Source organism: Salmo salar, chromosome ssa09 (assembly GCF_905237065.1).
Source record: "Salmo salar chromosome ssa09, Ssal_v3.1, whole genome shotgun sequence".
NCBI lineage: Eukaryota > Metazoa > Chordata > Actinopteri > Salmoniformes > Salmonidae > Salmo > Salmo salar.
This window is the reverse complement of record NC_059450.1, coordinates 119,808,075-119,821,798: the sequence shown is the minus strand read 5'-3', so window position 1 is coordinate 119,821,798 and position 13,724 is coordinate 119,808,075. Positions and strand designations below refer to the sequence as shown.

Genomic DNA, 13,724 nt, shown 5'->3' with positions numbered 1-13,724 from the left:
CATCTGAGGTGCTGCAGCAGGCACATAGATTATATAGTCAACCTGCGCCCCTCCCACTCACCAAGTGCCCTTTTGGGTGGTGGTAACATATTTTTAAAATAAAGTTTGTCGTTGTTATTCTGAACCCATTGCCCGCAAGTCGTTGTGAATTTCGCCACACCGTCCGTTGGTTGCGCCTGTTGGTCTGCCCTGTACAGCGCTTGCGCACGCCCGGTTGCACCCGTTACCAAGTCCGCCTTACACTGGGATTGTGCACACCCATTATCCAAACATGCATGGCTTGAGATGTGGTCACCGATTGAGTGTGTGTGGGTGTGTAGCTATTTACCTAGTTTGAATAGCAACAGTACTGCCACAGAAGCATAACATTTGATTATAAATTGATTTACATAGTCAATATACGATCTGGTTGGCTGAAACGCGCAGCAGAGAGGATCGGCTTCATCAACGACCCGCCGACTCAACTCCATCCCTTCTTCAGTCGGCAGCAGCAACACAGGTAGTCTAGACTAGCTAATCGCCATATATCATGAAGATTATGAAGTTATTGATACAGCGTTGAAGATAAATCACAAATCAGTAGAAATCACAAAATCAGTCAAATAAATCACAGCTATACATTTTAAGGAAAGCAATCCAATGTTTTTTGTTGCCTAGACTTTACTGCAAATGACACTTAAGTCCAGAGAAACACAAACTAATATTGCAGTTAGCCACCTTTATAATAGAACACCCGTGACCACACACACCTAAAATATCGCACTTGGGAGACAAACATCTTAAAGTAGAAATAGAATGAAACAGGCATTCTATTTTTGCTCTATTATAGTGGCCACTATAGTAGACATTGATTAATTGCACAAGGCTACATGTGTGTAAAAATAACGTTCACTGAGTAAATTATAATTTTTTTTAAATATCACAAAAATGTTACAGTATGTCAAGTGCAACACAACAAAAGCAATATATATATAAATAAATAAATAAATAAGTCTACACTGCGCATTAGTACTTTCTACACTTTGCCTGTGTACATCTGTTCTACAATGTGCCAGCAGCTGAGAATGAGACCCTGTTGGCATAATTGATCTCTTTCAGGCAGAGAGTACACCTGGCATACCATTTTTTATCCACCTTATTGAAAAAGAGGGTAAGTGTGTGGTGTTCCTTTCACCTCTGTCAGCATCCAGCTTAAGCCAGGCCCAGCTCCAGCTACACTTGATCCTTGAATCCACTTGTAACAAGCAACGCCTCATTTTTCACCTAATTATCTCATTCTGAAAATTAACTAGAGGGAAAACATTAGTTCATAGCTAACTAACTAGTTAACATTTCACAGATTGCCAGAGTCCAGTGAGCAACTAACGTAATCGCACCCCATTCCGTACAAATGTCGAGGCGGCAATGAAAACGAATGGGACTGTAGTGACTGTTGGCATCAAAATCCGGGGCGTGAACTACGTTTCGATGCAGCATTGATTGACATGGTAATGGACTAACAGTATTGGAGAAGAGATGAAAAAAACGGACCCCTCTTGACGCTGTACGTTACATCGTGACGTGTCACTACGTAACGAACAGCACACATTAGCAACTCATTTTGTGCCGTACAGCCTCTTTCCACCAGGGGTAGCCCTTCTCTCGCAGATTAAAATCATGCTTAACCATATACACTTGTAAGAAAACTTAATTATTCATGATTTGTCTAAATTAATATAATTATTGCTAATATTAAACTAATATTTCATGACTAGGGTGCCAATTGCATCTTTTTGCGCGTCATTACTGCGAGCCAGTTCACTTGTGAGGCTAACGTCAGCGCAGCCCTAATCCCCTCTTCAAATTCGACACAAACCTTCAAACAGGTATGTGATGAGACATTACATACACACATACATACATACATACATACATACATACATATAGTAGCTTGCTTATAATTTGTGACGAGTGAATGGGTTACATAAATAAAAACAGACCTATGCTCAATAAAAAAATAGATCTTTTTAAAACCTATACAGGAGGTATGTTATGAATTGAGATTTTTAAAGGCGTTAAAAAAAAAAAAAACCTGCCCCCTGAAAGGTCTGTGCACAGCCCTGCACATCAGTGTGTGTCTACCATCTCCAATCTTACGAGAGCCATGTTGAAGTTATCAGTAGGCATTTCCTTTCAACTGCTAACAATGAATAGACAAAGTCACAGAGAGGACCCTGAACATCCTTTAGCCTATCCCTTCTCCCCCTCAATAGGCCTGCGGTCCAACAGCCCTCTCCTTACTATTAACCACAATGAAGTAGGCCTAGGCCTGTACTATATAGTACATTGTCCTTGACATTCATCGCGGTGCATACACATCACACAGCCAGAGCACAGATTAATGTATTACAGTATGTTACACTTAAATCAGAGCAGTGGAACCAACAGCTGTCGTGTCTTTCGCGTGCGTGTTTGTGCGTGGCACAGAATAGATGACATTGGCACTCTTACCATAACTGGTAAGGGCTGAGCAAAACGTGGAACATCGAGTACTGCGCAATTTTCCCCCCTGAAACATTGCCTTCAATGTATTTCTAGTACTGGAATCCTTATGAGGTTTATGCATGCAACTGTTAATTTGTGCTTCTTGTTACATAACCAACGAGGGGGTCAGGCTGTTACAATAAAGGGGTTGGGTGAGAAGGAGTTGGGGGAGGAATTGGCAAAAGAGGCAGCCAAATGACAAAATAGCCCAAGATCTGAACACTCTCACAGAGGACATTGAATGGGCAGGGCGGGGGGAAATGACCTCACCATCGCAATAGTATTACCTAATAGATAATTGAGCCCACATGTCCTGCAGCATTGGAGTGCAGAGTGAAGTCAGTGCAAAAGCATAATGGGCGTTAAATGTTCTGGGGTTGTACTGGCCAAATGCACACAAATGTCATGTTGGCTCCTTCTCAGCATGAAGCCAAACAGTTCACAGTGGTGGAGCCAGTATGTTTGCAAACTAGAACTGCACTGGTATGGAGAACTCAGATTCCTATCTTGCATTAGCAGAATTCAATAGACTAATTCCTGACCAGAAGTAAAATGAAATCAATGCACAGAAAATACGCTACATTGCAAGGGTTAGGTGTACATAACAGTAACATGAGAACATAAACAGCCATGACAGCTGAATAGGCCTATAAGCAGTTAGTACAGCAGACATTATAATGCCGTCTTGATGCAAGCAGACTAGCTTACCAAAATAATGGCTTTTTCTATTACTGTGTAAAGTTAGGCTTGTCACAACGATCAGCTCTGTCATCAAGTAATTCTATGTAATATCATTATCATGACGTTGTGAATTTCTGAAGGTCCTATGATTGAGAGTTCAGGTGAAATTCTACTGACGAGAACAATACTTGACATTAGGCCGATACTCAAATCCAGACAAACACACACCCTTGTTTGTCATTTCCAAGGGTACTATAGCCAGGTCCTATTAGCCTATAGCAGGGTTCATTAACCAATTTGGCCCCTCAAGTTCTGAGCTAAGAAATAATACATACAGTCAAAGGTTTGGACACACCTACTCATTCAAGGGTTTTTCTTTATTTTTACTGTTTTCTACATTGTAGAATAATAGTGAAGATGTCAAAATTATGAAAAAAAACACAGAATCATGTAGAACCATCTCAATTGGGTTGAGGTCAGGTGATTGGAGGCCAGGTCATCTGAAGCAGCACTCCATCACTCTCCTTCTTGGTGAAATAGCCCTTACACAGCCTGGAGGTGTGTCAGGTCACTGCCCTGTTGAAAAACAAATGATAGTCCCACTAAGCGCAAACCAGATGGGATGGCGTATCGCTGCAGAATGCTGTGGTAGCCATGCTGGTTAAGTGTGCCTTGAATTCTAAATAAATCACTGACACTGTCACCAGCAAAGCCCCCCCACACCATCACACCACCTCCATGCTTCACGGTGGGAACCACACATGAAGATTATCCATTCACCTACTCTACATCTCACAAAGACACAGTGGTTGGAACCAAAAATCTCAAATTTGGACTCATCAGACCAAAGGACAGATTTCCACCGAATGTCCATTTCTTGCGTTTCTTGGCCCAAGCAAGTTTCTTATTATTGGTGTCCTTTAATAGTGGCGTCTTTGCAGCAATTCAACCATGAAGGCCTGATTCACACCGTCTCCTCTGAACAGTTGATGTTGAAATGTGTCCGTTACTTGAACTCTGAAGCATTTATTTGGGCTGCTGAGGCTGGTAACTCTGTTCATTAGACTTAACTATGGGTCTTCCTTTCCTGTGGCTGTCTTCATGAGAGCCAGTTTCATCAAAGCACTTGATGGTTCTTGTGACTGCACTTGAAGAAACCTCCAAAGTTCTTGAAATTTTCCAGATTGACTGACCTTTATGTCTTCAGTAATGGATTGTCGTTTCTCTTTGCTTATTTGAGCTGATCTTGCCGTAATATGGACTTCGTCTTTTACCAAATAGGGCTATCTTCTGTATACCTCTACCTTGTCACAACACAACTGACTGGCTCAAACACATTAAGGAAAGAAATTCCACAAATGAACTTTTAACAAGGCACGCCTGTTAATTAAAATGCTTTCTAGGTGACTACCTCATGAAGCTGGTTGACAGAATGCCAAGAGTGTGCAAAGCCATCAAGGCAAAGGGTGGCTACTTTGAAGAATCTCAAATATATAATTATACAGTACCAGTCAAAAGTTTGAACACACCTACTCACTCTACCATAAAGGCTTGATTGGTGGAGTGCTGCAGAGATGGTTGTCCTTCTGGAAGGTTCTCCAATCTCCACAGAGGAACTCTGGGCAACCAGCTCTAGAAAGAGTCTTGGTGAACGGTGTTCTTGGGGACCTTCAATGTTGCAGGAATTTTTTGGTACCCTTCCCCAGATCTGTGCCGCGACACAATCCTGTCTCAGAGCTTTATGGACAATTCCTTCGACCTCATGGCTTGGCTGTGTGCTAAGGACAACAACCCCAAGCATACCGCCAAAACAATGCAGGAGTGGCTTCGGGACACGTCTCTGAATGTCCTTGAGTGGCCCGGTCAGAGTCCGGACTTGAACCCAATCAAACATCTCTGGAGAGACCTGAAAATTGCTCTGCTGCAACGCTCCCCATCCAACATGACAGAGCTTGAGAGGATCTGCAGAGACAAATGGGAGTTGGGTGCCAAGCTCAATAACATTCAGATACTTGTCCTGAAGCCACTCCTGCATTGTCTTGGCAGTGTGCTTAGGGTCTTTGCCCTGTTGGAAGGTGAACCTTCTCCCCAGTCTGAGGCCCTTGGCGCTCTGGAGCAGGTTACCATCAAGTATCTCTGTACTTTGCTCAGTTAATCTTTCCCTTGATCCTGACTTGTCTCCCAGTCCCTGCCGCTGAAAAACAACCCCACCGCGTTATGCTGCTGCCCCCACCATTCTTCATCGTAGGGATGGTGCCAGGTTCCCTCCAGATGTGACGCTTGGCATTCAGGCCAAAGAGCTCAATCTTGGTTTCATCAGACCAGATAATCTTGTTTCTCATGGTCAAAGTCCTTTAGGTTCCTTTTTGGAAAACTCTAACCGGGTTGTCATGTGCCTTTTACTGAGGAGTGGCTTCGGTCTGGCCACTCTACCAGAAAGGCCTGATTGGTGGAGTGCTGCAGAGATGGTTGTCCTTCTGGAAGTTTCTCCCATCTCCACAGAGGAACTCTGGAGCTCTGTCAGAGTGACCATCGGGTTCTTGGTCACCTCCCTGACCAAGGCCCTTCTCCTCCGATTGCTCAGTTTGGCCAGGCGGCCAGCTCTAGGAAGAGTCTTGGTGGTTCCAAACTTCTTCCATTTTAGAATGATGGAAGCCACTGTGTTCTTGGGGACCTTCAATGCTGCAGAAATGTTTTGGCGACTTTACCCAGACCTGTGCCTTGACACAATCCTGTCTCGGAGCTCTATGGACAATTCCTTCGACCTCATGGCTTGGTTTTTGCTCTGACATGCACTGCCAACTGTGGGACCTTAAATAGACAGGTGTGTGCCTTTCCAAATCATGTCCAATCAATTGAATTTACCACAGGGGGACTCCAATCAAGTTGTTTTAACATCAAGGATGAACAATGGAAACAGGATGCATCTGAGCTCAATTTCGAGTCTCATAGCAAAGGGTCTGAAAACGTATTTACATAAGGAATGTTTTTTTTTTTATACATTTGCCAACATTTCTATAAACTTGTTTTCGCTTTGTCATTATGGGGTATTGTGTGTAGATTGATGAGGACTTTATATTTACTTAATCCATTTTAGAATAAGGGGATAATGTAACAAAATGTGGAAAAAGGGAAGGGGTCTGAATATTTTCCCAATGCATTGTATACATAGTTTGTTTGTGGAATTTTTGACTGCAAAAACACCAGGAAATCTACTCCAAGTTACTTTATTTTAAGAAATCGGATCTCAAGTATTCCCACGCACAATAGGGTGTCACGTGATTGTATACAAATGTAAGCAAGGTTTGAAAGGATTATGTTTTAGTCAAACGTTAGCTCTGTTTGGGCTTCTTGCTGTCAATTTGCAGTCTACAAATAACATAATTATGTTCTGCCCCCCGACCATTCACTCCAGAAAAAAAGAAATTGTCCCGCGGCTGAATCTAGTTGATGATCCCCGGCCTATAGACTATACAATAGGTTAGCCTATAGGCTACTAACCTATAGGGTAACCCATTATAACCTACAACCTAACCTCAGCAAAAAAAATTACCGTTTTTCAGGACCCTGTCTTTCAAAAGATGCATTTGTAAAAATCCAAATAACTTCACAGATCTTCATTGTAAGGGGTTTAAACAGTTTCCCGTGCTTGTTCAATGAACCATAAACAATTAATGAACATGCACCTGTAAAATGGTCATTAAGACACTAAAAGCTTACAGACGATAGGCAATTAAAGTCAGTTATGAAAACTTAGGACACTAGAAAGATGCCCAGGGTCCCTGCTCATCTGCGTGAACATGCCTTTGGCATGCTGCAAGAAGGCACGAGGACTGCAGATGTGGCCAGGGCAATAAATTGTAAAGTCCGTACTGTGAGACGCCTAAGACGCGCGCCCCCCCTTTATTCAGGGACACATTTTATTTCTGTTAGTCACATGTCTGTGGAACTTGTTCAGTTTATGTCTCAGTTGTTGAATCTTATGTTCATACAAATATTTACACATGTTAAGTTTGCTGAAAATAAAATGCAGTTGACAGTGAGAGGACGTTTCTTTTTTTTGCTGAGTTTATAACTATTAGTATGACCTGTGTGAATGAACCTTATTCCAAGAGACAGTACTGATAAACCCAACTGACAAGTGAACCAACACAAACAAACAGCAGTGATGTCCTGTCCTTCTATAAACACACACACTGACGTCAAGCGGCAGGTAACACAGATATCAGATACAACTACGCAAATATATCAGCAGGAGTAATCATACACGAGTACTACAAACCAACCCAAATACTTACACTGGCTGACTATATTGCATTTCAAAAATCCGAGTGTTTTGGAGATGCAAAACCGCAACCATTACCTTACGAGTCTACATGTTGATTAAAAGTAATTTAAGATATTAGAAAATATATTTGATCATATACTGTAAATTGAAAGGAGATATGCAGTCCCTCTTGTGTGTATGCTTTTTATAACAGCCCAGGCCTAATCATCATTTATATTTTGTTATTTTAACTAGGCAAGTCAGTTAAGAACACATTCTTATTTATAATGATGGCCTACCCCGGCCAAACTAACGACGCTGGGCCAATTGTGTGCCACCCTATGGGACTCCAAATCACGCCCAGTTGTGATAAAGCCTGGAATCGAATCAGGGTCTGTAGTGACGCCTCTAGCACTGCGATGCTGCGCCACTCGGGAGCCCAATGTTCCACACCCGGCTGTATAATATTCTTGTTCTGTTCAAGTGTTTGCTGAGACCCCCTCTGTCAGTCATTGTGCTGCCTCGGTCTCAGGCTAAATGAGAGTCAGTTGCCTCTGCAGCAGAGTATGTGAGCGGAGTTGATCCAAGAGACAGTATTGATAATCAACCCAACTGCCAAAAGAGCACATTAACTCTGGTCAACACACTCCCCCTGGTGGACAGTAGCTGGAACTACAGCTGAGCTTCCAGAGGTCCAATGACAGACATTTGTCGTCTCAGCTGACTCAGGCACTGAACACAACAATAATTGAGGAGAAATTCAGCCGGGCCTGGAAGGTTGTCAGTGCAACGCCCAAAAATACTTCAGAGTTGTTTGATTACAATGCGTTGACTTCTAACAGTAGGCTTCAGCCAATCACGTCAGCGTGACTGGTAATGGTCTCATCTTACCTCCGGGGCTGGGAGCGACGGTCATCCTCACCACTGTCTGCCTCCTGGGGAGAGAGCAGAGAACCAGTCAGAAACCAACAAACGCATGCACGTACACACTCTAATGTATTCATAAACGGACTACAGTAAGACTTATTTACAGACAGACACACCCATCAATATATGGCCGCACAGAGAGAGAGAGACAGCTGCCGTCACATGAATAGACAAGGTTGCTTGTTCACAATAACCGGCCTGAACAAGGAGATAAGCATATGAATCAAGTCAAGTGACTCAAATATCTAACAATGAGCCAAACAGATTCCTAGTACTACAGCAATAGAGGTGTGCCTCTGCCAGACCTTCTGAACAAGAACTCCACACCCAGTCGAAACAGCTGTTAATATTTAGGCTTGATAGATTTAAGTGTATAGCTATCTATTCAAGGGAGATTTTGCGTCAGGCACCGAGCAAGAGTGAATTAACCTTATTTTAAAGAGGATAATGAATTCCACAATGGCTAAATGTGCCGCTAAATATCCACTTTCATCCATGTCATGGGGTTTGGCCGTTGTGATATTTCACAAAACCCAGAATAAGGCAGAATAGATAAGGGTTAAAATGGCTGCCGGCCTGTTTGAAGCATCCCTCTTTCTCCACCCCCACCCACCCGCCCAGGCCAGGCAGTCTGTTGTCCCTGCTCAGACACAGACAGGCAGGCCATAATCCCAGCCTGTTCTGCTCCAGTAATCCCCAAACTCAGGGAACTTTCTCCCAGGGATCAGGCTGTCAATCCTGGACACAGCAGCCCTAGCAGATCCCCCCCCCACCTCTGTCCAGCCACACGGGGGGGAGACAGAACTGGGTTAATAAAGCCCAATGCACCACACATTGGCTACATTCACCATGTCCTATACAGACACATGATGTACATGACACACAGGGGATGGGAAGAAGTGGTTCAGCGAATGCATCTCCATAGAAGAGCAGAACACACACACAACAAATTCCAGAGAGAGCTCAGGCCTATACTCAAGAATACAAAAATGCTTACATTTAGGCCTCGTCTATGTAAAGAGATCTGCTTGTTGGGCTTGGGCGCACGACCATGACGGCACGCAAACGTGCACAAATCAAAAAGCAGACAGGTGTTAGTTAATGCTGGACTGCCACACTGAATGTACTGTAGACTACTACAATGGAGGCAAACATGTCTCGGCCTGGACATAAACCCTCACACATCAGAAATACAGTAAAGAAACATGGTGACTCAGGAGAATTATGACTCGAGGGAGCCGGCCGTCCCTTCAATGAGACGAGCTTTCCAAAACATCTCAACCGCTTTTTTTCAAACGGCGAAAGCAACAGAGGCCAATAGGCTGCTATAGAAAGGTGTTTTAGTGGAGAAGTGGAGAGACCACAAGCTTCCTCCTCTCCCCGTGGTTAAGTCACCATACATGTAATACTATGTACAGGCCTATCTCCATGGTTACCATGCCACCACATGGAGGAAGGATGTACAGTGTCGAGCCAATGAGAGGGTAGGATTTAGTGTGCTAATAGGCAGATTTCCCCCATTCTGCAATCCCCCTCTGATTCGATGTTCAGAATACAGAGCAGGCTTAATTAATAGGCGAGTCAATATTTGACACTTCAGTCTGCGCTGATACTTGCCTAAACAATAGTCAGTGGTAGGAGTGACAGAATCGGCCTAAATCAAATAAGCTAGGCCTAAAGTTTCCTTGCATGGTGTTAACGTCAATGGGATATCAGACACGGAGTTAAAGGAGATGATAGCGCTATGTCCACACACAACAAAGGCAGTCAACTGGAATGCTCCCCCCCCATCATGACCATCCATCGTTCCAAGGACGCCAGCCATAATAACCCTGAGCTGCATGGCATCTTGCTGTGGTAATGGCCTACCAGTAGAACACAGCGAAGGAGGCGCTTTCTCAAGAGGAGAAGGCTTTGGCATCTCACAAGAGCACTCACATGGGTGCCTCATAGGTCACACGACAGGCAGCTGGTACCCTCAGCACCATCGCTGTGCCAAAATAGAGGAAACACTGGAGTAAATGAGGGATACAAAGTATGTTTAAAGCAGGCGCTTGTGTGGTTCCTGAGTTAATTAAACAATTAAAACATCCCATCATGCTTAAGGTTATGTATGAATATATATTATTTTGGCTCCCATGGCTAGTAGAAGACATCTCAGTGACTTACAAAGAGAGGTCTCAAAAGGCGCATAAGGAAATGGGGATACTAGTCAGTTGCACAACTGAATGCATTCAACTGAAGTGTGTGGAGCAGTTGGGGGGGTTGGGGTCGGGGGGGTATAGGGGCGTGTCTCAGTCACCAGATTTCAACCAAATTGAACACTTATGTGAGATTCTGGAGCAGCGCCTGAGACAGCATTTTCCACTACCATCAACAAAACACCAAATTCGGGAATTTCTCTTAAAAAAGAACGGTGTTGCAGCCTTCCAATACAATTCCAGACACTTGTCTAATCTATGCCACGGGTCATTGCAGCTCTTCTGGCAGCTTGTGGTGGCCCAACGCCCAAACGTGTCTGGCTGACAGGTTAGAAGAGCATCCTAAAGTCAAGAGAGCTGATCAAAGTGAAGGAGCGGATCTCAACCACCAACACACACCCCCCATCTACCAAACCAACACTGATTCAGACCATCCTACCCATGCTAGATTACGGATAAATAATTTATAGATCAGCAGGTAAGGGTGCTCTCGACCGGCTAGACGTTCTTTACCAGTCAGCCATCAGATTTGCCTCCAATGCTCATTATAGGACACATCACTGCACTCTATACTCCTCTGTAAACTGGTCATCTCTGTATACCCATTGCAAGACCCACTGGTTGATGCTTATTTAGAAAACCCTCTTAGGCCTCACTCCCCCTTATCTGAGATACCTACTGCAGCCCTCATCCACCACATACAACACCCGTTCTGCCAGTCACATTCTGTTAAAGGTCCCCAAAGCACACACATCCCTGGGCCGCTCCTTTTTTCAGTTCACTGCAGCTAGTGACTGGAACGAGCTGCAACAAACACTCAAACTGGACAGTTTTATCTCAATCTCTTCTTCCAAAGACTCAATCACAGACACTGACAGTTGTGGCTGCTTTGTGTGATGTATTGTTGTCTCTACCTTCTTGCCATTTCTGCTGTTGTCTGTGCCCAATAATGTTTGTACCATGTTGTGCTGCTGCCATGTAGTTGTCATACTATGTTGTTGTTTTAGGCCTCTCTTTATGTAGTGTCTCTTGTCATGATGTGTGTTTTGTCCTATATTTTAATTTTAAATCCCAGCCCCCGTCCCCGCAGGAAGCCTTTTGGTAGGCAGTCATTGTAAATAAGAATTAGTTCTTAACTGACTTGCCTAGTTAAATATAGTTTATTTTTTTTTAAATGGACACTTCAGTTTCTTTATTTTGGCAGTTACCTATAAATAGTCTATCTGCTCCATTCACCTTCATAACCTGATTTCTCTGTCTGACTGACTGCTCTTAACACATCTCTACATTTCAGTGTTGACCTTTGCTTTAGCTGTTTTCATGGCTGTTGAGAGAAAGCTAGTGCATCCCTCATGGTCCTCTTTCCCATTTATACTGGCCTAATGTGATTCAGGCATGACAATTCGCACAGAGACATGTCACAGCAAAACAGCAACTATTTTTCTCTAGCCACAGACTGCTCGCAATGGATACGTCACAAATAGCACCCTTTCCCTATAGTCCACTACTTTAACCCTCGATGTCATATGGAATCTTCCCCAATGTGGATCATAAAAGGTCGTTTGACAGCCATGTCATACTAATCCGGTTTTCATGCAAAATATGAGAATAACTTGAGCCTAGTTGATATGGAACTGTTGTGAGAGTCCATTACATTGTTTTAGCTAGGTCTGTTTAACAAAAATGATGAGTTTTAACTCTATACAGTACAAACACTTATGGCAGTGACCGAGTGCAACACTATGATCAGCTAGCTATGCGCAGGTAAACTCGCCAACACAGATTGACACCGACTAAGAAAATTAAGCTATTGATGAGCTTACTTCTTTGAGTTCTTTAAGAACATGTATATAATTGACTTGGGGATAAACAGGTCAGATATGCACTGGAGTTATTTGCATTGCTAAACAGTCACTACTGTATCTAGCTAGCTAACTTCACTAGCTAGCTGGCCAGGCTGTGGTAGCTAAGCGACAAATTGTCTGGAAATGGGGAAGTTCAACTTTGTATATGCAAAAGTCAAGTGTTTTTATACACAACGCAGACAGCTAAAACACATTTCAGTTTAACCATGTAGTAGGAACGCATGTGCACAAAAAAAGCAGGACATTGCCAGCTACTGTAGATAGCTGGGACACTTTTCACCGCACTTCGTTTCAAAGTGATTTTCGTCGCAGGTTAGGAGACCTTTTCCTAACCTTATCCTAAATCTCCTGCTACGAAAAGGTCACTTCGGTATCGAAATGCCGTGAAAAGTATTTCCCCTAGCTAACTAACTGTAGTGCATGGGACAACAACCTGCTTGTTAGCTATATCCACCCTAAACAATAACAGTAGAATTGAGCCTTAAATCCCGTGATATGACAGACGACCAAGTCGACAACTCACCGACACGCAGGGGCTGGAGGTAACGCTGGGTGTTGGCGAACGCTGAACCGTGACCAACGCCATTCAAGGTCCAGGAAAATGATACCTTAGTTAGAGAAAGCAGAGGTGGCGAGATGTTCATAATTTGAGTAGAAGATGTGCAAGGCGCCCGAGGTTATTCGTTCGTTGCTGATTTCCCTCCTATTCATTCAGCAGCGTATTTTGGCGCATGCGATCCACTGGCCAGCTGTCAAACGACATTTGTTTAATGCTGCATTGATAACAATTCGTAAATACTAGCATACTACTGGGAAAAATCCACGTGAACGCCCCTCCAACTCGTAATTACTTGTGGGGAAATCATCTCTGAGCTCCACCTTCTCCCACATGATGAACTCAAACGTCACATACTAAGGGAATAAAATCAAATTTTATTGGTCACATATACATGGTTAGGAGATGTTATTGAGAGTGTAGCGAAATGCTTGTAAATGACTTCGATAACAGAATTTTCGGCAGTTAAATTTAACAAAACATTATATATAAAAAACGATATATTATTGTAATTTTTTAACAGTATAATTTGTTTGAAAGCATGATAGCTGTACTTTCACCGCTAGATTGACATCATCTGCATAGTGTTTAAACCGTAGTCAAAATGTAATTTTCAAACGTGTAGGACTACATTATTTTCTTCCACCCTTGCCTGATACAGTTTCCAGCATGGTTTTGCTGCGTTCATAACAACTGGGAAACCT

The 13,724-nt window shown here is 43.2% G+C and overlaps 1 protein-coding gene across 1 annotated transcript in view; it reads right to left on the bottom strand.

Annotated features, from left to right (window-relative positions):
* The window catches only part of LOC106612650 (protein phosphatase Slingshot homolog 2), a 34,267-nt gene extending 20,928 nt beyond the window's left edge, over positions 1 to 13,339 (bottom strand). The window contains exons 1-2 of the mRNA XM_014214019.2: positions 12,988 to 13,339; positions 8,363 to 8,406 (exon numbers count right to left, since the gene is read on the bottom strand). Coding sequence (XP_014069494.2) covers positions 8,363 to 8,406; positions 12,988 to 13,050 — 107 coding nt within the window. The 5' untranslated portion in view covers positions 13,051 to 13,339. The remainder of the gene's footprint in view (positions 1 to 8,362; positions 8,407 to 12,987) is intronic.
* Between the last annotated feature and the right edge of the window lie 385 nt (positions 13,340 to 13,724).